Consider the following 23,980-nt stretch of genomic DNA (forward strand, 5'->3'; position numbering starts at 1 on the left):
AGGACCAAAGAGCGACACCCAGCCAATGGCACCAGGAAACCGGGCCTTCGGTCCCAACCACTAAGAAGTGAATTCTGCCAACCACCTCAGGAGTTTGGAAACCAACGTTCCCCCTCGAGGTCCCCGCTAAGAGCCCCGTCATCCACCACCTGGTCCGTGAGACCCTGAACACAGAGCCCTGCCAAGCTCCCCAGACCAGTAGCCTCAATGCTAAACAGAGGTGGTAAACAGCGTTGTTTTCAGCCACTCCATCTGTGGTAACTGGTTTCGCAGCAAGAGAAAACCAACATGCTACACTGTCTCACAAAGTACAAGAACCAGAGATCAATTTTACTGAACAGCTATGTACTCGCTAAAACCAAAACTTCTGTTAAGAGACCTAAGGGCTCAAATGATCTCTCCCTTTGGCAGATACAGGAATGTCTCACTTCATTTGATGGATTTAGTGTAACACAGAAGACTATAATTAACAAATTAGTTTTACTGACCATGAAAAAAACATAACCTATTTTTTAAAAACTTACATAAGCAGCATTTCCTGTTCTGGAAAAAGTAACCAGAAGGCTACCAGAGGTAACTTCTAGGACCAATTCTCCCCTCAGCTTAGGACGGTCAGCAGTGGGTTCTTGCAGCCTAGAACTGGGCCAGCAACAGAACTTTGTGGCACACGACACAGTGTCTGCGATACATTTCCCAAGGATGCAGGTAACGAATGGTACTCTACAGACTGGAACCAGTCTTCAGACCCAAGTGAAGTCACCAAGTGAAAGGGAACAGGCCATCTAATGCTGTGCCATGATCCTGCAGGTCCTACTCAACCAAGCAGGGCCTCATTCCAAAAGCACCATGTCTGAACTGGCCTGGCCACATGTCTGGAAAATCTCCAGGCTACCCTTCTTACAGAAGCACCTTAAAAGTTTCTTCAAAGCATGAAAAAGCTCTGAGAAGGAGGTCTGACAAAACCGGACAGCTATGAAAGGACGAAATAGCTAGAATTTTAAAGATTTTTTTTTCATGTTTGTTAGAATGACAGTGAGACTGCAGAGGAGGGGCGGAGAGAGGAAAACAGAGGATCCGAAGCAGGCGCCACCCTGACAGCAGTGAGCCCAATATGGTGCTCAAACCCACGAACCAGGAGATCATGATCTGAGCTGAAGTCGGACGCCCAACTGAGCCACCCAGGTGTCCTGAAACCACCAGCGTCTTAAAAACAAGTGCCTTTTGAGAGCAACAAGCAAACGTTATCAACACGATAAACTGATGTAGAAATATTACAATATCCCATCCTCTGCCTCTCAGAGGACCACACAGGTCCCAAGACCTAGGGATGCTCTTGAAACCTAGATCTCACAGAGAAGGAAAAGGAGTCCCAAAGGCCCGGACATCCTCTATTGTTCTTGAACATTCCCGCAAGTTTTCTGGCAGTCTACCTTCATACAGGCCCAATTCATCAGTCCCCGTGTTGAGGTCTGGCCTAAGAGGAGAGGAAGTCCACCCTCAAAGCACAACTGAGCCGTCCTAAATTCATCGGTGCTACACGTGATCACAGTCCTGCACACAGACACCTCTCCAGCAGCTTGTCATGGCTGAGACCAGGCTTCCTGCAGAAGCACCAGCCATCATTCCGAGGAAGCTGTCTGAGTGGCCCACCAGACCACTGTGACAGGAGCTAGAGAAGATGGGGCCAGCCATCACTTTAAGTGCTTAAAGCTGAACACTGATGAATTCAATTTTAGGACTTCTCCTACCCTTCCTCCTTAGTCTTGGGCATTCAACAGTTTCAGCGAGAGCCTACTACATGCCAGCACGGGGGACAGAAGTACAAGACGACCCAGTGCATGGATGCTGCCCTCCACGTTGACACTCCAGCGAGAAGAGCAGTGTGTATACACACACACACACACACACACACACAGCACGCACTGAATACGGCCTTGTCCACAGCCACGGAGTAGGGTCACCTGATCCAGCATCATGAGGAGACCTCCTGAAGTTGGTCTAAGGCGGCACTTCCTGCAGTGGAAGGAGCTCGTGCACGCACAAGCTCCAAGTTGACATCATGGCCCGTGTCCAATCAGACCCACGCTGATCACTGGCAAAGCGAAGCGGACAGGTCTACTGCAGGATGTCGGGCACAGAGCACCACACTGGACTGCAGCAGACTCCCCGTCCAACGGCCATGGTTTCTGCTCAGGCCAGAGCCTCGTCCTCTCGGACTCTGTTTTCACACCCCTCTGTGGTCCGTGAGAAAATCATCCCTACGCTTTGCATGAAACCAAAGTATGCAACTCCTGCCACGGAAACTATTCTAACTGCGGGTCAAGGGTCATCAACTCTTCCCTGGATTTTCGCCCTCTCCTCTTCTGGTTTTCTTGCCTTTGCCCTAGACTCCCTGTGGTCTACGCCCCAAAGAGCAGCCAAGATGATTCCCCAGACTCTGGTCACATTACCTCATGGGTCTGCCCCAGCAGCCCCAACTCACGGAGGGCAGCCCAACGTCCTCGGGTGATCTACAAGACCCCCTATGTCATCTGGCCCAACAGCACCTTGGTCTCCTGCTCTGCTCTCCCCTCAGGTCCAAGGAGTCTGGATTTCAGCCTAAGACCCAAAGCAGAATCAGAGTCACGAAAACGGAAGTCAGATTTGCATTTGAGGGAAACCAGCCTAGAGAAGGACAAGAGAGGAGTTGGATTGCCACAGGGCCGCCACAGTAATCTAGGCAGGGGGTATCAGTGGCCAGCGCGGAGCGAGAGAAGAGCACCATAGCGTCCGGGGAGAGTGGGCTGGGGAGACGTCAGGAGCAGCTCCCTGCAGAGGCTCACAGGCCACCCTGGACCTGCCCACCACCCGGGCACACCTGAGGGATGCTCGGACCACTCCCTTGTGGCAGTCTCCCAGGGACATACGCGTGTCCCACACACATCTGTGGGTCTCCATCTGCTCAAAGATGGGAAACGAGGCCACAGGGACCTCCTCGGGTCCCCTCCTGCTCCCACGTGTTACAAGCGCAAAGACCCAGCTGTGCTACTGAAGATCCTCTGCCTTCTGCCTCCACCCAGGCTGTGGGGAGTTGGCTCAACAGACTACAGCCAACGAAGCCAAGTGCCACCACCCAGCCTAGGGAGGCGAGCAGATGGCCAGGGGCAGCAGGGAGGGAGGGAAGCAGAACTACGCCCTCACAGTAGCAAAAAGCCACAGGATGCGCACACCCATGGTAGTGGTGCCAGTACCTGCTGAGTAGCCAGTTAAGACACGGTCCTACAAGTCTCACGTGAGCCTGGTCGACCAGCCACACTCAAACTACTTTCGACAGTTGTCCACAGAGGCCCAGCAGGGGCCAGGTCCCCAAGCTGGTGGCTTGTTGAAGAGACAGAACACGGCAGTGAAAACTACGATCCAAGCCGCGCAGCAACCTCCTGAGTGTGCGGCCCGGTGCCCGCCTGTGGCCTAGTCCCCTTCCTGGGGGCAGAGACCCGTCCTCGCTCCTCACCCCATGTTCTCCTGCACCACCCATCCACAGGAGCCTTCAAAACACAAAACCTGGGTCCACGGTAGGTCCTGCCATTACCAAGGTCAGGCAGGGGGACGAAGGCACCTGGGAAGCTAGGACAGCTCTCAGCGCACCCGAGAGGGTGCTGCTCCGACTGCGTAGCAGAAGCGGCACCCCACGGCAGGTCTCTCACAGCAAGGTGGACACGGGCCAAGGTCCAAAACTGGGTCTCACCGTTCTGCCTCCCATCACCAGGACCAGGGACGCAGCTCACCTGGCTAGGCCAGGCTGCCTGGGCCTGTACCCGAGACTTTATCTCGCCTGAGACTAACAGGACTGGTGACAGAAATGTACGACATGAACCACCCTCACTCCTCCCCTCCCTACACTCGGCTCAGCTCACTGTCCCTGCCTCTCTGCAGGGGCTGCACAAGGACGGTCCCCATGCAGGAGTCTCGTGGCAAGCCAGGACGCTACAGAGTCCTCTGACACAAGCTCTGGACTGTAGGCAGATGCCCATCTCCCAGGGCCTCAGGCTCCTGGCCATGCTGCGGGGTCACGAAGGGTGCGACCGGTCACAGCTGGTTCAAGATCGAGGGGGTTTGGGGGCGCCCAGGGGGCTCAGTCGGTTAAATGTCGGACTTGATTTCGGCTCAGATCATGATCTTACAGTTCTTGAGTTCAAGCCCCACATTGGGCTCTGTGCCGACAGCTGGGAACCTGGAGCCTGCTTCAGATTTCTGTGTCTCCCTCTCTCTCTCTACCCCTCCCCTGCTTGTGCTCTGTCCCCCTCTTAAAAATAAACACACACACAAAAGAAAGATCTAGTGGGTTAGTACACGTTTTACCACAGGGTCTGGAGCTGCTTGTTCCTGTCTGCTGCAGGCCTCCCAGAGCCACCGCCAGGGCGGACCAGCCGTCCAACCCTACGATCCAGCACTAACAGAATGCGGTCCTCCCGATTCAAAGTTCCTCAGAATTTCAGCCGGTGCCAGCAGAGCATTAAGCCAAATCCAGAGCCCTAGGAGACCTCAGGGTGCCCAGCCCCGCCACCAGCTCAACTCGGAGGACTAACCTGTGGCCCTTGCCACGAGTCAGTTGGACAGTGTCACGTTAGCACCATCCCACAGCTTAACTTGCACTCCAGGCCTCAGCATGCTCACAGGAGCTCTGTGGAACCGCCAGCGTGGAGTACAAATCCTGCCCGTTGACCTGTCGGGCCGGGCCCCAAGACCCGCCCGCCACCCCAGGTCTATCGCCCCCTCTGCGGGATAGTCACAAGTACACAGTACATACAAAATGCACGGGCACGTTACTTGTATTCAACAAATGTCAGTCCCCTTCATTTCAAAGATGACAGCCTCTTAATGTAGACTGACACCGTCCAACACAGACCAGCCCCCACATGGGCTGCTGAGACCCTGAAATGTGACCAAACCAGAACGGGAGGAGCTTGTGCCAAATACAAACCAAACTATAAAGACCTGATGTGCAAAAAACATTATCTCAACAAGCAGATGTTGAGACATTAGGAATACTCTAGGTTAAAAAGCTTATTAAACCGAGCTTCACGTTTTTTACTTCATGTAGTTACTGCAGTTTTGAACTACAAAGGAGGTTCACACTGCATGTGCAGGACTGCACCATCTATGCGACAGCCACCCCACAGATCTCAAGTTGGGGGAAGGCCTAACCGGTTTTCTACACAGGAAAATCAACCTGGGTGCACAGGGACTAATCGTTCACCCTACAAGACACCTTGGCAAGACACAAATACCGAAGACAGAGGGTCAACTTTGACACTTTTTGCCAGGAAAAGGTAAGATAGCTATAACATCTGAGGAGAATTTTTCTTTGCTTTTAGTACCCACCAGATGTTCACAGGATAATCATCTCCCAAATTTAACTCAACTTCCTCAAAGGCAAGTTCTGACAAAGGCATGATGAATGAACTTCAAGAGTTTCTTCAATAAAACCAGTCAAGTACTAGGTCATGACACCAGCCATTTCCAGCTCACTACCGTGCCAACCGTGACGAGGACGAAGGAAAACACCCTGCTGTGTGACCTCAACTACACCTTCGTACACAGTTGTAGTGAGGCTCAACCACCCAGCTGCCCAGATCTAAGACAAAGGTAACCCCTGGGGGGCATCCCTCCCTAGGGAAAGGACTAGAAATACACTTTTGACTTTGCTTTAATTCTGAAGCCTTTGTCAACAAGTTTTAACTTTCCAAGTAAGCCAATTTTAACTTTAGTAGTATTTTTAAATATTCTTTTGGACAAAATTTCAATCATAATCTTGATTAAAAATCTCAAAGAGCATCAAATACTATACATGGTAGTATAACAGAAGAACCTATCCTTCAAAAACACAGCCAAGAGTGTTTTTGGAAACATGCAGGGCGATGTTTTCCAAAACCTCCCCGCTGACCTACTAACTCCATCAGTCCGGCCGATTCCAATGCTACAGAGGCCACCCAAAGGCCTCCTCATTCTCTGGACATCAGAGCAAAGGAAAGCATCCCCCCTCACACAGAGGGCGACGGGCACCGTCAGCAACAGGCCCGTGACGTGCCTGCAGCCAGAGCACCTGCCTGCGCAGGGCAGCCCCTCCCACTGGCACAAAGCAAAGTGGCAGAGACGAGTGACAAGCTAGGAGGAAACGCTCAGAGGTTGGCGACTTCGGTTGCCTCTTCCAGCAGCCTTCTTTGTCGCCCTGTCCTTCTCATGCAAGCGCAGTGCGGGGAATCTGCAGCGCCCCACATCTGCTTCACCATCTACCCAGAAATAGGCACACCGAGGAGGACACAAAAGAGAAAAGCCAAAACATTTGGCCCAAGGGGCTTCCATCCCCCAGAGATCAAGAAAACACCCAACAGGAACAAGTAGTGCCTGCCTGTTGCTGCTGGAAAGGCAAAGGGAGAAAAACGTCTCCGGAGACAACCTGGCAGGTGTTCATGGCATTTAAAAGCCCCTACACCTTTGGCCTAGCAGCACCCCATTGGACGATCAGGGAACACACATGCACAGCCCCAACAGCAGTTGGTGGCCAATGCAGAGCACGGAGAGGTTGTGCTCTGCCTGCTCACTGCCAGACCACGGCTGTGAGAACTCAAGACCGAGGAGCGAAGTAAGTAACACGTCAAAGTCCTTTAAAAATGTTACCAATAAAGACATGATTGAGAACTGAAACTAGAGACCAAATGGAGAATAGGGAAAACTATACAAGGCAGCACTTATCATGAGCAAGATTCTCTCCCTCACCCAGGTGGCATGTACTTAGGACAATTCTGTCCCTGCCACATATACCAGGCAAACCAGGGTTTCTCCACACATTCTCCAAGGTAACTGGACCACAGTACCAGCTCCTCAGTCAGGAAGTTTAAGAGAACTATCAACTGTAATTACCCATAGTTCTAAATGAGGTCAGCTCTCATCAGATCTTGCTTTACTACGCTATTAGAAACATGGAAAAAAAAACTTGAATTCTTATCAAACTACACACTACTCCAGGATATGAAAGATTCAAATAAGATGCATGATAGGCAGCAAAGAAAAACTGAGAAATAGGAAAAGTTCAAAGCCATATATGTGGTTTTCCTACAGGTTTTATTCCCCCCCCCCCACCCCCGCCAAATTTAAAAAATGTTTTCCAACTTAAAATGTAAACGGTCTCTCAAACTTTAATAAATACAAAATTTACAAACTTTCTTTAAATTTAAAACTCTTTTCACGATCAGAACCACCCACTGGGGGAAATACCTCATTTTCTGCAGCTAATTAAGATGCGGACCAAAACGACGGATACAGTAACCACAGCGCTTGGTTCCTCTGCTCCTGGAAGAAATCCTGGCATAGCTTAAGACGCTAGTAAAACATTCCCAGAATAATCTGTTACAAACACGCTTCGGTCTCAACTCTTGGAAAAAGGCACCTTGACAGATACCAGAACAGAAGGTAACCTGGAGTTCAAGCGATTAGTTTCAGGGTCTGTGTTTGTAATTTCCAACAGTTTCTCTCATCATTCAGAAGGTCGTAAAAATGAAACATGTCAAGCCAAGAACACGTTTCAGAAGTGCAAAGTCCTTCCCTTTCCATTCCCTTTCTATGTATCTCTCTTTAAAAACCCTGGGAGGGGTGCCTGGGTGGCTCAGTCGGTTGAGCGTCCGACTTTGGCTCAGGTCATGATCTCGCAGTCCATGAGTTTGAGCCCCATGTCGGGCTCTGTGCTGACAGCTCAGAGCCTGGAGCCTGTTTCAGATTCTGTGTCTCCCTCTCTCTGACCCTCCCCTGTTCATGCTGTCTCAAAAATAAATAAAGGTTAAAAAAAAATTAAAAATTAAAAAAAAAAAAAAAAAAAAACCCTGGGAAACTGCTGCAAGTGGTCCACATGCAAGGCCACCTTTCAGGGAATAGGCCAGTCCCTTCACACCACAGATCAGAACGAGTCTGGAAGCCCAAGTAGGGTTCACACCATATAGAACTCATTTTTCAGGGTAACTTCCTACAACAAAACAAAAACCAGAGTGACTCAACAATGTGAGAGTTTTGATGTGTTTTGTTATTTTCATTATCCTAGGCAATTAGGAGTTTGAAGTGTGACTTACTATGGAGACTGAAAGTATGCTAACAAAACGTGCCTCTCAAATTTATTTATCGAATTTAAAATTTAAAACACTCTTTAAAAACTAGCCACAGGTTTCTTTATAAACAAAAAAATTAATTATTTGCTATCAACTGCAGATTTATTGAAGGCCTACTATAATGCCAAGAACTGTTCTAGATGCTTGGGATAAGTTAGTGACCTCTCCTAGAGCATCATTAAACTCTTTGTTATAAAGATAGACAGGATATGAAATTTCAACAGCAGCCTCTGGAGAGCAAAGGGTAAAGGGTTTTTAAGACTCAACTTTAATACTTTCTTACAGAGTCCTACACTGAACACTGAAGTTGTGAGGTTGTAAATTTAATGTTTAATGTGCAAACTGAATTTCAAATTTACTATCACAACCAAAACTGAGTAGTTTGATGAAAACAGTCTCACAACAAAGGTCAAGGAAAAGCAAACATTGCTACCAGGGACACATATTCTCACAGCCCAATAGGGGAGTCCAGGACAAGATGACAAAGCTTTTGTGAAACGTTGCCCCCTCCTAAACAGCCCTAGGGTCTCCGGGATCTCTACTAAGCCTTTCAGGTACCTGTAAGGGACTTCCTCACAGACCTCAAATACTACAAAAGAGATACCTTAATGTTCACAATCACGCAGAAGAACAGGATTTTGGTTTCTTGATGCCAGTGTAACTTCAACAAATGAGTTGCCATGAAACTTGCCCTCACCAACTGGACTTCTAGATTTCTCCCAAGAAACCCACACTAAGACTGTCCTAGGAGGGGAAAACTTTATGGAATCCTCTTACACAACAGGTTCCACCGGAGATGCATTCATATACTCTTCTCCGCCAGCCTGCTCAAACTCAGCTCAGCTCTGATAAGGAAACAGGTGGTAAAGCAGCAGCAGGAAACGATGGAAGCACAGACGTGACCACAACCACTTCGAGCTGGAGTTCCCAAATGAAACAATGTCTAGGTTTCCGGATCAAAAGCACTACCCCAAGGTTAGGAAAACTCATATGGTAAAATGAGCTGTAAAGGAGGTTTCCAGAGAACTGCCGCTGAAAGACCGTATTTAGAACAGTGACAAAACCTTACACAGCAGACACACCCCGCCGGGTACACTCCCCAAGACGTAGGTTTACCTCCAACCTAAACACCGCCTACCTTCTGGCGGTAGGAAAAAAAAGCAGAGAAAGGAGTGAGGCTAGGAGGGCTTGGGGTCCTTTCATTTGTGCCCGGTTTTGCCCGCTTACCTGCTAGGAATTCTGAGGGGCTGACCCAGCCCTGAATGCGGGTCCCCCGAGGAACCCCTAAAAGCACAGGCTAAGGCAGGGAACAAGGAATCGACCGCACCCCTTAGGAATGGTTCTCGCAAACGCGTGACACCTACCCACGAGCTCCTGAGGCTCTTCTTCAGAGCGACGACAGCCCAGTTCGGGGCTGCACGCAGCGGCCCCTCCCCGCCCCGCGACCGCGCTCGCTCCCTGCCCCCGGGCCTCCGGGCGCCGCCAGCCCGGCCCGCCCCCCTCCTGGCGCCCCGCGCCCGCTCACCTCCAGCCGCAGGGAGGCCCCGCAGCCTCGCAGGAACTCGCGGATATTGCTCAGGCACTCGCTCTCGCTCCGGGGCTCCGGGTAAACCTGCAACACAGAGCACAGGCGCTGAGCGGCGGCGCGGAGGCCGCGGACGCGACCCAGGGCGGCGCCAGCAAGCGGCCCCGGGCGAGAGGACGCGGACGGGCGGCCCCGGCGGCCCGGAGGGACCCCGGCCGCCCCTGACGCCCGCCCGCTGGGCCGCCGCCGCAGCTCACCGTCTTTCCTTCCTCTGGGCTGCACCAATCTCAGGCCCCAGCCCTCTCCAGGAAGTGGGCCGCCACCGGAAGTGACGTCTTCAGACCGCGCCCCGGCCGGCCAGCGCACCGCCTTTTCCGGCCTCGCCCTCGCGCCGGCAGACGCGGTGCACCTGGCCCCACGCGCGGCCGCCTCTCCCCTGCACCTGGCCCCACCCACGGCCTCCTCCTCCTCTTCTCCCCACAGCACTTTGTCCTTGTCCTCGGACGCGGCGCACCTGGCCCCACCCGCGGCCCCAGTCTCGGGCTCCTCCTCCACCTCCTCCTCCTCCATCCTCCCCCGCGCCCAGCACCAGGTCCTTGTCCTCCGACACACGGCGCACCTGCGCACCTGGTCCCACGCGCGGCCTCCTCCACCCAGCGTGTGGTTCTCATCCTCCGACACGGCCCACCTGACCCAGCCCACGCGCAGACTCCTCCTCCCGGCACTTGGCCCTCATCCTCGCCTGGCCCCAGCGGACACAGCCCGCCCTGCCCAGAGGGTCCCGGAGAGCAGGGCCTCAGCGGTGAGCAACCCTGAAGGGGCTGGAGGGAACCCTATCTTCAGTTCTTCCCAGCCACCGGCTTGGGAGAGTGGAACCGGTATTCTATTACGAGGATTTAGAATAATTGGCAACATAAATTATGCATGTTGGGATTGAAGTGCAATGTTTTCCTTCCTGAATACACACCACGTGCTTCATTAATGATTAACCAGAATAGCCAGTTACACATCAGTGAGCAAGTCAGCTAGGAAGCAATTGTCTGCGGCCTCCACCACGGGCGGAGAGCGTCGAGGAGGGCCCGGTGCAGGCTGCCAAGAGAGAACTTTGAGGGCCACCTGCCACACGTGTGAAGAGTTACTGACAGCCTCCTGGACCAGAAAGGTCAAGAAAACCGAGAGCAATCAAGAGAGAAGCCAGAGACATGAGAAGGGCCCTTTGTCGTTCTGACACATAAGAAGACTAAGTTTTGGGAGCTACACTACAGCATCTTCCAGAACTCTAGCATCTGAGGACATTCAGGGCACTTTTGTCCTTGTATGGGGATATCACAGCATTCCATCAGGCCTTACAGGAATACTTTGGTTTCATTTCAAGCTTGGGTCTTTTAAAGTTATGAATCAAAACGAAAAACAAGGGTGTTAAGAAGTACAAAGAGGACAAAAATCAGACCCTTTTTTTCCTACAATTTAAAAATCCTTAGAAGAAATTGCCAACATATTTCCTCCAAATTGAACGGATTTTTTTTTTTTCTGTGAACAGATAAACCAAAGCTGCTTCCTGATCCATTTGCTCCTCTCCATAAAAGAATTTTGAAAAAGTATGCACCAAATACGCATGCTTAATAATTTTAAGTAGTTGCAAAGCTTTAATTTCTGATGTCTTGAGGACATTTTGAAAGTGTTAAATATGCTTTAAAATTATGTCCAGTAGCACAAAAAAACAATAGAAATAGCCATTCTCCATCTTAAAAAATTATGAACAAATTCCTTGTTTAAAAGTCAGACATTTTACATTCTTTTCTCCTTCAGCGTCTTTCCATTCCACTTCCTGCAACAAAACAGTTTGCTAAAGTAAGACATTTTTATACTAAACCATTTTTACTGATCACTGTTTTTGTTTGGTTGGGTTTTTTGTTTTGGCAAGAGACCCATACAAATACAGTCCACGTCCTCGTTCATTCACGGATTCTGTGCAAATTCATCCACTCGATAAAATTTGTTTGTAACCCCAAAATCAATACTGGCAGCACTTTCCCAGTCATTCATAGACACGTGCAGAGCAGTGACAAATTTGAACAGCCTTTATGCACACATTCCCAGCTAAACTTGAACAAGACTGCGTTCTGCCCTCTTGCTTCAGCTCCTAAGGTAAGCAGATGTCCTTTTCACCGTCTACTGGCATCACGTTTTTCACATTTTTGTGGTTCTTCTTGGTGACTTTGCTGTTTTAAATGGCCCCCAAGCGTAGCGCTAAAGCACTGTCTAATGTTCCTAAGCGCAAGAAGGCTGTGATGTGCCTTACAGAGAAAATACGTGTGTTAGATAAGCTTCGTTCAGGCCTGAGTTACAGTGCTGTTGGCCGTGAGTTCAACGTTAATGAATCAACAATACGGTACATCCAGAAAAAGGAAGACGATATTCGCCGATCTGTACGTGAGGCTGCTCCAGAAAGTGCTAAAGTAACATCTATAGTGCGTGATGCGGCTATGGAAAAGATGGAAAAGCAGCTAAATTTGTGGATTCAGGAGATGACAACCAATAAAAAGAGCATGGTAGACAGTGTTGTTGTGAGGTTGAAAGCCAAGGAAATTTACAGTCATGTTACCCAGGGTCAGGAAAAGGTTAAACCCTTCTCAGCTAGTGCAGGCTGGCTTGCACGTTTCAAAAGGCGATACCACATGAAAAACATTAAACTTGGACGTAAGGCAGGTCCTGCAGATGAGGAGGCTGCAGAAGAATTTAAAAAGTATCTGCTAAGCATTATACATGAAAAGGGTTATATGGAAGAGCAGGTTTTCAACGCTGATGAGACAGGCTTGTTTTACAAGAATGTTGGCAGACGAACCTATATAATGCAAATGGCCTCCAAGGCTCCTGGCTTTAAATCATTCAAAGACCGTGCAACCTTGCTATTATGTGCCAATGCCAAGGGTGACTTTAAGTGCAAACCCCTCATGGTACACAGAGCACAAAACCCTCGAGCACTTCGAGGAAAAAATCTGAACCGTATGCCAGTCCATTGGAGGTGGAACAAAAAGGCGTGGATGGCGTCTGAAATATTCTGGGATTGGTTCCACAACTGCTTCATCCCAGAAGCTGAACGCTACCTCCATAGCAAAAACCTTGCCTTCCGGATTTTACTGATTTTGGATAGTGCCCCAGTTCATTGCCATGAAGAACTTGAAAATGCCCACCCTGACATAGAAGTTCTCTTCATGCCCCCAAACACTGCTTCTCTCATCCAACCCCTCAGTCAGGGGATAATAAAAGCTTTCAAGGCCCACTACACCAGGGAGCTTTATAGCAAGGCTTTTGAGGCTCTTGATGCCAACGAGGAAACCACCATGATGGACTACTGGAATTCTGTCACGATACGCAACGTTATAGATTATATCAGCACAGCCTGGGACAGCATCAGGCAGGCTACTATTAATAACTGTTGGGCAAATGTTTGGCCAGACTGCGTGAAAAGTTTTGAAGGCTTTGAAGGTGTTAGAGAAAACATAAAGAACAGTGTGGAAAACATAATGCATATTGCGCAGCAAATAAGTGGAGAAGGCTTCAGAGACATGAGGGAGGGAGATGTGGAGGACATTTTGGCAGAAATGGCAGTAGAACCCACCAACAAAGACCTGGATGAGATAGCAAAGTATGGCACTGGCGTCAGCGATGATGATGGCAGTGATGAAGGTCAGCCTAAGACTCCAAGAATTGTCCCTCTCACAGCAGCCAAAATAGCAGAATGGAATTCTGCTCTGGAAAAAATTTTCCATGACATGGAAGAGTGTGACCCTGTGCTCGAACGGAGCCTCACATTTAAGCGCCTCACCTCCACTGCATTCGTCCCTTATGCAGAAACACTTAAAGATTTGAGGCGAAAAGCCAAGCAGACAAGGCTGAAGGAATTTTTCAAGCCAGTTTGGGAGGGAGAGTTGCCGACACCATCAACACGTTGTGAAAGCCGAACTCCTGAGGTAGAGCTGTCAGATCTCACGTGTCACCCTCACTGACTTCTTCTTCTTCTGCCGAGTACATCACCTACTCTGTCTTGGTTTTTGTGGGGCAAGCCAAGGTCTAGAGATTTAACCACACTGCCCACTGCCTCATCACAAAGCCCACAGCTCCACCACAAGTAAGGTTTTAATGTTTTCACAAAATTTCAAGCGTTCAAGCTTCGCATAATGCTGTGTTCAGGGCTGGCTTTCTTACATTACCGTACTATGCAGCATACAGTATGTGTTTGCTGAGTGTGCACCGTGTGCAACTGAACTGAAGAGGTAAACAGTTCATGGTGCTGTAACTGAAATTGTGTTGTACTATGAAGAAACCCTGCATGCAACTAATTATTTGTAAGGAACGTGTATTAAATAAGCCGTCTCCAAGTGGAAATACACCTAAAACAAGATTATGTGTTGACTGGTTGATAAAACCTTGCAATGTCTATCTGGAAGGAAATTAACCGGGTATTTGCCCTAGGAAGAGTGGTTCAGTAGTTGCTAATTCAGTGTTCACAGTGACTTTGTAGGACACAACTACCACAAGTAAGGAGAATCAACTCTACCTTTAAGGTTAGTAAAGATCTAATTGTTACAATTGTTCTTCTAAATTAAACACAGCTATTATGAGCACACAAACAATGGGAACAATACCTTCAAGTTTCTGAGGAAAATTTATCAAATGTAAAAGTAAAACTTTATTTGGAAATGTATGTCCTAATGAAATGTATAGCATTGTGGTGGTGGTGGTGTTGTTCTAATTAGCTCATTTACCCATGGACAACTATCACTTATTGCTAGAAGGAGGTACAGTCCAGCATTAGTTCTGGTCCTGTCTTGGGCGGGGGTTGTATGCAAACACTGAGAAACCTTGTTCCTAAAAATAAGTAAATAAGAAATGGAAAGGGTTTTGTTATGTAACTGGATTTTTTGATGCCTTCTGAATGACATAGCCAAAGTCTAGACATAATCTATCCTAAATAAAATTTTGAAATCCTCAGTTAACAGCATGATTTGGGTCTCCTGCTATCTCTATGAAAGCTAGCAAGTAGAAACCCCTGAGCTGCACAATTCCAGACGTTAGTGTCATTCATGTCTCAACACCATGGATACCTACTGGTTACACAGCTGGGAGGTTTTCCACCTTGCAGCAGTGTGCCTCAGGGAGACAACAAATGAGTGTACGGTCTGCCTTTCTTATGTGAACTGGGAGAAGCGGGTGTTGGGACAGCTGAGCCCACTCATTGCATTCCCAGACCTCAGGCACCTTCTCAGGCAAGTCAGTTACAAGTGAGTGCATGTGCAAGCCGAGGAACTGAACTCCTTTAAAAGTCTCCACTTGCATGCATGTGGGTGCATGGAGCTGGCTCATTCAAAGAATACTGTACAGACAACACACGTTTGGAAAACAATAGTAAGTACTGCCTGACACTGTAACATACATACTGACCTTGGACACGACACTTGACCCCTCTGGGTCTATGCCCTCATCGTCCCAATTTGAGGCTCAGCCTTTCTCACAGAACTGATGGTAGGATCAAATGGATACCAAGTTAGTTCAACAACACGGACCTGGACCCCATGCCAGAGCACGTGATAAGCACTGTGACTGCAAAGGAGAGAGAGACAAGGCCCTGCCCTCAGGGAGGGAGGGAGGAACCGCACACAACATGGCAAGGGGCCATGGAAGCACAGAGAAAAGAAACGGGAGTTCTATAGGGGACACAGGGGAGGCCAGAGGCCTAACCAACAAAAAGGACATCTGAGTTAGAGCTATAAGGGTGAAGAGACAGATGGAACTGCATTTTCAAAGGCGTGACATTTGAGAAGCCCATGGTGTTTTCGAGGATGATGAGCCCTCAGGGGCAGCTGAGGTCATGGGGGAGCCTGCAGTGGAAGGGCTACATATGAGATGATGATGTAAAAGACATTTAAGGTCCCCTGCGTATTTCAGTAAAGAAGCTACGTGAACAGTGAGCGTCATCAGGTAAATGCAAATTAAAACCTCAGAGAACACTACACACCCACCAAAATGGATACTGTGGAAAAGGTCAACAGTATCAAGTGTTGGTGAGGATGGAAAGCAGCTGGCACCCAACACATGACTGATGGGAGTGTAAAATCATACACTTGGAAAATTGGCAGCTTCTCAAAAAGTTAAGCATACCTAAGCCCAGCAATTCCTCTCCTAGGTACTTACCTGAGAGAGATGAAAACATATCCACAAAAAGCCATGTATAAGAACATTCACAGGAGCCTTACATAAAATTGCCAATGCCTCACAACCCAAAGGCGAACACTCCTCAGGGCAATCACTAGTGACCGCCTTCCGATGACCAACAATAGCCCAATTCACTCCCCAGAAATCCTGTCCCAAATTCCCCACAGTAATTAGCTCCAGGCTTTCCAATCAAGAACTCTAATCAGTCAAAGGCTCAGAGTCCCAAAACCATTGTGATCTTCCTTTTGAAATACGGCTTTTGTACTCCATATTTGATAAAGGATGTGTCAGATGCTCTGAGAACTGGCAATAAACTAAATCACAGCAATGTCACAGTCACACTTCAGGGACCTCCACAGCTGTCCAGTTTCCCTTTCAACTCTTCTCTACCACCCACTCCACGCTGGGAACAACCAGCTCCACCCTTGGTCCAAGCAAAGTGCCAACTGAGGCAGCTAGCTGCCTTCTCTCCAACTGAAAGTGTTTCGAGAGTCTGAGTTCACAAAACTTCCTAGGAAAGAATAGGCACTTGTAGCAACACATCTAATTTAAGCAGGTTCCACGCACCACAACAATTAAGATCAAGAGTATAGAAAACTGTCACAGCGTATGCTATCTGGGAAATGCTTAACTGCCCAGGATTGTACTTCCCAGAGATTCTGATTGAGTAGGTTTCAAGTATATTCCAGAAGTTGAGGGCAGGGTGGGTGTCTGAAATTCCCCATCTGCCTGATTTTCACCCAAGTCTGGAACACTGGTATGGTATAATTCAGTGTTTCTCAAACAAACACATGCATCAGAATCATCTAGAGTGACATTACTACATCCTGCCAGAGTTCCATCCGTAGATCTGGAGTGAAACCCAAGGACGTGGCTTTCTGACATTCCTAGGAGATGCTGATGGTAGCAGGACCATACGCAGAGAACTAGTGGCAGATGTAGATTAAACCATTAATCAAGAAATCTTGTTTATTCCCCCCGCTGGGAAAACAAATTCCCAGCCACAGAACATCAACAGCCTCATGACCACAGCTACCAAGAATCACTTCCTCTGAACACCTGTGGCTCTGTCTGCAGCCCCCACCCTGTAGCCAGATTTGCTTGTGCAGATCTCTCCCATTAGACATGAGCTCCCTATTAAATAGCATACTGCCCGCTTAGGTCACTAAACTCACTGGTCTGTGAGAGGACCTCAGCGTAGAAAGTCAGAGAACATGAGGCAGTTCCATTCTTCAGAGACGAGGAAGCAGAGGCTGAGAAGAAATGACCTGCCCGAGTTTATGCAGCCCACGTACTTCACCAGCCTGCTCGAGGAGGCAGACCTCTGACGACTGCAGGAACCCGGCTCCCCTGCCCTCACTTGCAGGGATTTGGCCAACCAGAAGCTCTGCGGGAGCCAGGTGGCAGCTGCCTGACAGCCACAGTGACATGCTGGAGCTGCTCCCAAAAGGGCCTATGCACCCCCCACCCCCAGCCCCGCCAGCTCTGTGTTCAGTAACATCATATCTGTCGCTGGACTCGGCCACGGTACAAGTATTTACACCGCAGAAATTGGCAGATACTACAAATGAGGGCTCCACACCACAGGAAGCCCATTGTTAAGTCTTTACCAACACACCACTGGCTGCAGACCACGGCTCCCACTGGGAGCTCTCACCAGCTCCAGTAACACACTTCCCCCACTTTTCCCTTCAGCCTTAGGGGGAGTCGTGGCTTCCTGGGGTGCTTCCACGTCTCTTACTGGTTGTCCTTACCCCTGCCCACACTCTGTCAACAGCTTCTTCATTAAACTCTTCAACCACCTCTACTACTGCACCGTCCCTTTGCTGCTGGGACCCTAACCCAGTGAACTGCCTGGCAGTAGAGTTAAAAATAGAACAGCGTGGGACAGCAGAAGATGGGAACCAATTTGGAGAAAGGATTCAGTCCCTTATGGTACGGTACTTCCACAGAGCACCACCCACCACAGAGCCTTTAAAAAGATGGCAGCTTTAATTAATTACCGATACACTACAATCTCCTAGTGATAATCAGTGGGGGAAAGGAACGTGGGGAATGGTATGCATAACATGCTACCTTCAGTGTTAAAAAAAAGAGAAGGACAAGAAGAAAACGTGCATGGGTGTTTAGAAATGCGTGGTACCTCTCTGGAAGTACATGCCAGGTACTTTTAACAGGAGTTGCCTCCTGCAAAAGGAATGGGGGCCTGGAGGAGAGGGAAAGAAAGGGGACTTGCTTTTCACTTTGTATGTTTTTGTGCCCTGTGAATTTTATACAACATGTAAGTATTATAAATATACATTTTTTTAAAAAAGAAGACGAAAGAGGAATGCTCCAATCTAGTGTTCTCCTCAGGCCAAGACATCGTCCCCAATACAAAACAGTCCTTGGAGAGCCCATCTGCCAGCGGGTTGGGGTCCTTGTAGAACCCTCCGCCCCATACACCCTGTGCCAAGATGCAATGCTATGATTAAAGTCCTAAGGTCATCTTAATTAGCACTTCATGATTCCTCCAACTTCTAATTACCTGATAGCCACCGTTTTATTATAATTAAACTGCAGTTGTCTGCTGATCAGGGATTGTGCTCCTCCTCAGCACTCTGTGCTCATTCTACTGTGAATGACAGTCAGTGGACTGAAAATATAGGTCGATAGAGCTCACTTGGCAGTCTACCGGGCATCTCTCCTCCAAACCCACTGGAAGACAAATGAAACATCCAGCAGAAATTATGGACTTGGTTGCCAAATACCAGATAAGTAAATTATCTCCCAAAAATGTATAGCCTGTATTAGAAGTAGTTTACTGGAAAAAAAAAAATAAGCCTTTAATAAAGTATTTTTCTTTTGCTCTCCTTCTTTAACATATTCCAAAGCCCAACTCTTGTATGGATGCTACAATCATCTGGGGAAAAGGAAAATGTGCTCCCTTAGTATGGAACCAGCCAAATTAGAAAAGGCAAAAACAAATCTGAATGTCCAAAATCTCCAGTTCCCGAACCAAATTCATATACCCAAGACATGTGGAATGTCAAGGGGAGGACCAGCAAGACTGCAAGGCTTAAATTAACTCATGTGTCCCCTAAGGCTTACTTCCCACCAACTCCAGAAGCACATTTTTAGGACACAGAGATGGTGGCAACCATCCAAAATTCATGCCAAAAATGGATTTTAAAAAGTATGAACAAAAAACATTCATCAGACAGCCTGGAATAAATTTCTCCACTGAGGTACTTTCTTCCCTCAATAATGTTAGATCAAAACAGGTGGGTGTGTATTAATCGTCAGGGGAGAGCAATACAGAAAACAGCATGTGCTCCGCCTGGCTGTGATTCGGACACCAGAGAAGCAGAGGTGCATGGGACGGGCCATTGTTAATTTCATGTCTCATTACATGCTGTAAGCAGATGCCATTTTTTTATGCCTTTGAAGGCTCTTGATACAGGAAAACAGAAAAGGACAAATCCCTAAGACAACTCAAACTGGGCCTTATGGTCCAAGAATTGTTCTTATCTAAGGTTTTCCTCAGTTCATATGGAAGAATCATCCTTCCCTTGTTCTCACGCTTGCGACCTGATGAAAACCACCTGTGAATTATGGCACAGCATTTTGCACACCTGAGCCACTGCTTGCTTTTTTTCTTAAGCTTCCTCCCTATGTTGTTTCCGACCTTTGACATCTATTTCCGCTCCTACTGAACATGTTTCAGAATTGTTCAGGATACCTCCTCCTGTTGTCCATCGGTAGAAAAGCCTGTGGAGAAGGTTTGTGGTCCCTGCCAGAAAGAGGCTAAATAAATCCCAAGTGGATACTTGCTGTGCCTCTTTGCAGCATCAGTGCAGCAAAAAGGGCTGAAAACCTGCTGGGACAGCAGGATTCTGTCTCCCCGAGAGCCCATGCACTCTGCTCCCTGAATGGGGCACTAGTGGCAGCTTGGTCTCACGGGTCTGCTCCTGGCCGCACAGACAACACAAGGGCCTACCTTTGACCAAGACACCTCAGGCTGAAATGTCCTCTCCTGTCCCTGCAGCCACCAATGGCATTCCACTGTTTAAATCTGTGTCCTCTGATGTCTCAGAGGGGTTTTTTATTTGCCCTGCCGCTCCCCATTTGTTTACCTTAGCTACTCATTCTTGCTTCCAAAGTAGTCTTGCGAATGTCCCTTCCCACACACAGGGAAATTGAAGGGCCATAGTGGGAGCTACAGAGCCGTGCACTGCCCTTTGCCCATCCCTCCAGCTGCAGAAACTTTCATTTTTAAACTGCTGGAGAAGCTGCATTGAAGGCAAGTCAAAGCCTCAGAGTCAGGAGACTGGACAGTGACCACCTGAGAACACATTCTATTTTAATCCATTTGATAGCATGTGGGAGGTTTAAGGCATGCAGAGAGAGAGAGCCAGATGATTTTGGAGAGAGAGACTGCAAAGCAAAAGGGAGCCTTCATCAGAGGAAGAAACCTGACTAAAGGGATAGAAAACAGCTGAGGACCTTCACTGGTGAGCACGCGTCTCTATAAATAGCAGCTGAGACCCTTCCTAGAGGGAAAGGCATCGGGTGGGGGAAGGAGGCAATCACAGCCTGGAATGCTCACAGAACTCCATAGCCAGTTGAGAGTTTCCTGTTAACTACAAATAATAAAAAGGTGATAGACAGGTTGCTACTTATCTCCTGAAACCCTTAATCAGAGTATGGGCCACAGCTGCTAATAAGATGTGTCATGTCTGTTGTTGGGAAATATATTTTCAAAACCTCACTTAGAAAAAGTGACCTTCATTAGTCACTGCCTAAGGCCGCCAATGTATACTCAGAAATTCTATTTCTTCCATATTACTATAACTAGAATATCTCCCTGCATATTTATAAAGTGCCTGTCGCATGACTCCTCTGTTCAAAACCCTCAAAAGCTCCCAGCTTCACTCAGAGTAAAAGCCAAAGTCCTTTAGGATAATGAAAGACAAGAAAAAAAGACTAGAAGAAAGTATTTGCAAAGAATATATATACAATCAAGGACTTGTCCCCAAAATATACAAAATGCTCCTAAAACTCAACAGTAAGTAAACAGACAACCTAATTTAAAAATGAGCAAAAGACCTGAACAGACACCTCACCAAAGATACACAGATGGCAAGTAAGCATGTGAAAAGATGTTCCACATCATATGTCATCAGGGAAATGCAAATTAAAAAAAAGGAGATACCACTAAACACCTATTAGAACGGCCAGTACCCAACACTGACAACACCATTTGCTGATCAGGATGCAGAGCAACAGAAATTCTCATTCACTGCTGGTGGGAATGCAACAGGGCACAGCTGCTTTGGAAGACATTTGGTGGTTTCTTACCAAACTTATTTTATACATATATATGTATACATATGTATACATATACATATATATACATATATACATATATATACATATGTATACATATATACATTGTATATAGATATATATACACACACACACTTATACACATATATATGTGTATATATATGTGTATGTGTATATATATCTATATATAATGTTTGTTTACATTTGAGAGAGAGAGAGACAGCTCACGTGAGCAGGGGAAGGACACAGAGAGGGAGACAGAGGATCCAAAGTGGACTGTGCACTGACAGCAGTGAGCCCAATGCGGGGCTCAAACCCACAAACTGAGATCATGACCTGAGCCGAAATCAGACACTCAACCGACTGAGCCACCCAGGCACCCCTAGCAATCTTGTTGGGTTTTTTTTAACATTTTATTTATTTTTGCAAGACAAAAAGAGAGAGATGGGGCATGAGCAGGGAAGGGGCAGAGAGAGAGGGAGACACAGAATCCAGAGCAGGATCCAGGCTCTGAGCTGTCAGCACAGAGCCCGACGCAGGGCTCGAACTCACGACCATGAGATCATGACCTGAGCCAAAGTCAGACGCTTAACTGACTGAGCCACCCAGGTGCCCCTCAATCTTGCTTCTTGAATGTGCTTCACCCAAGAGCTAAAAACACGTCCATGAAAACACCTGAACACAAATGTCTACAAGAATCTCTTTGCAAAAACCTGGAAGTAATCAAGATGACCTTCAGTCGTGAATGCATAAATAGACTGTGGTCCATCTAGACAGTGGGAAATCATTCAGTGATGAAGAGGAGTGATTAAGCCACAAAAAGACACGGAGGAGAAACTTAAATGCATATTTCTAAGCGAAAGAAGCCAATCCTGTATGATCCCAACTATATGGCATTCTGGAAAAGGCAAAACTATAAAGACTGTAAGATCAGTGGTTGCCTGGGGTTGGCAACCCCTAAAAGATGGAGAATTTTTAGGGCAGTGAAAGCAATCTGCATGACACTGTAATGGGGGAGACATGTCATTATACATTTGTCCAAACCCACAGAGTGCACAACGAAGTGAACCCTAATGTACACTGTTGACTTTAGTTACTATTGTATCGGTGCTGGTCCATCGATTGTGACAAGTATACCACACTAATGCAAAATGTTAAAAGGGGAGGGTGGGGGTGTATGGGGTTCTCTGTACTTTCTGCCCAGTTTTCTGGAAACCTTAACTGCTCTAGAAAATAAAGCCTATTAATCTGTTTTCAAGTCAAAATCCTTATGATGGTTAAGCAGGCCCTGCACAAGGCTCCCTTGTTCCGTCCTTGAACCCATCAGCCAACTACTCTCCCCCAGCTCACTGTGGCCTCTGCTGTTCCCCAAACTTGCCAGGCAAGTTTGCACAGGCTATTCAGGGACCTCGGGACCTTTGCACAAGCTATTCCCATCACCTGAAATTCCATCTCCCAGATATTCACATCACTCCTTTGCTTATGTTCATGGAGTCTTTATTGAAATGTCACCCCTCAGTAACGCCTGCCCTAAGTACCAGATATAAAACTGCAGTATTGCCCTAACTGCTGGCACTCCCCATCCCTTCTCATCACTGTCTAATATACTATCTGCTGTACTAAGTGTACTTAGTACTAAGTAAGTTCATGGAATATCTTCCTGCACCATGGAAGAGACGTTCAGTGTGCAGAGTATTTGGTCTAGAGAAGAGCTGTGTCAGCACCCGGCAGACACAAGCACCCAATGTATTATTTGTTCCGTAAAAGGGATGTTGACTAATGCTCACAGAGCACCTAGAACCAACAAGTAAACATAACTGGTCAAATATGGGAATCGAACTTTTGAGACAGGAGCCATTCTAGAAAACACTTGGAAGCATAATCCCCATAGACAGAGAAATGCAAAACAGCCTTGGGTGTATCTGTAAGCCTTCACCTTAACCCCTTCTGTCACGCCTCTCTCCAGGGCTGCCCACGCTCAGTGACCGGGGCTCCGCTTTCTCCAGTGCGGTCAGCCGGGAGCTGCCGAGAGCCAGCACTCTGGTTTCAGCCTTCGGTCTCTATCACGAAGCAAAATCACTGGCTCCGCCCTGGGCTCCCCTAACCAGCTGGCCTGCTCCCTCAGGCCTCTTCAGGCTCCCACTGCCCAGCACTTTCCGCGGTCATCCACAGACGTTTAGTAGGGTCGCCTTACTCTAGTTTCCTAACTGTCACAAAGGGGCCAAAAGAAGCCAACGGTGAGGTGGTGTGACCCAGACATTTCAGAGCTGAAGGGGACAGGCAGCGGGGGACAGAGGCTCACACAGGAGGAGGGGAGGGAGGGAATGGATGCGGGCAGCCGCCCACCTGCAGCTGTGACTCTCTGAGTGCGTCTGCAGCCTGCTCTGTGACAGGCCCGCGGCTTCCTCCCAGCTCCGTCAGGCAGGCTCCCCAGGCCTAGAAGACTCCGCTGGTGTGGCCTCGCATTCACTGCCTCTGTCTTCTGTCTCCCCTCAGCTTTTGAGCCTGTCCAGTGAGTTTTGTTATTGCAGTTTTCATTCCTGCAATTCCCATTTCTTTTTCATGAGTCCTATTTCTTTGCTGAGATTTCCTATTTTCTCGTTTGTTTCAAGAGAAAGTGTCCTTGCCTTCTGAAGCCTTTTCGTGGTGGCTGCTTGAAAAATGGTTGCCAGCCACCCCCACAGCCTTCGCTGGAAGGAGAGATGGCCACCGAAGGTCACCTGAGCAATGGCGTCTAGAAAAGCAGCTTCCTGCCGCCAGCCTTGGGGTGGGGAGG

The 23,980-nt window shown here is 48.1% G+C and overlaps 1 protein-coding gene across 11 annotated transcripts in view; it reads right to left on the bottom strand.

The window, feature by feature from the left end:
* Positions 1–23,980, bottom strand: part of ARHGEF7 (Rho guanine nucleotide exchange factor 7) — a 135,099-nt gene that overhangs the window by 96,066 nt on the left and 15,053 nt on the right. For 9 of the 11 annotated variants that reach the window (XR_008425057.1, XR_008416812.1, XR_008416721.1 and 6 more), the window contains exon 2: positions 9,661–9,747. Coding sequence is in view for 6 of the 11 variants with exons in the window: in XM_019443876.2 (XP_019299421.1) it covers positions 9,661–9,747 (87 nt within the window). In the remaining 5 variants the exon portion in view is untranslated. Of the gene's footprint in view, positions 1–9,660; positions 9,748–9,917; positions 9,990–23,980 lie in introns of those variants that run through there. The other 2 variants (XM_019443891.2, XM_019443893.2) reach the window with 2 other exon arrangements.

This window comes from Panthera pardus, unplaced genomic scaffold (genome assembly GCF_024362965.1).
Source record: "Panthera pardus isolate Hobbes unplaced genomic scaffold, ASM2436296v1 HiC_scaffold_1, whole genome shotgun sequence".
Lineage (NCBI taxonomy): Eukaryota > Metazoa > Chordata > Mammalia > Carnivora > Felidae > Panthera > Panthera pardus.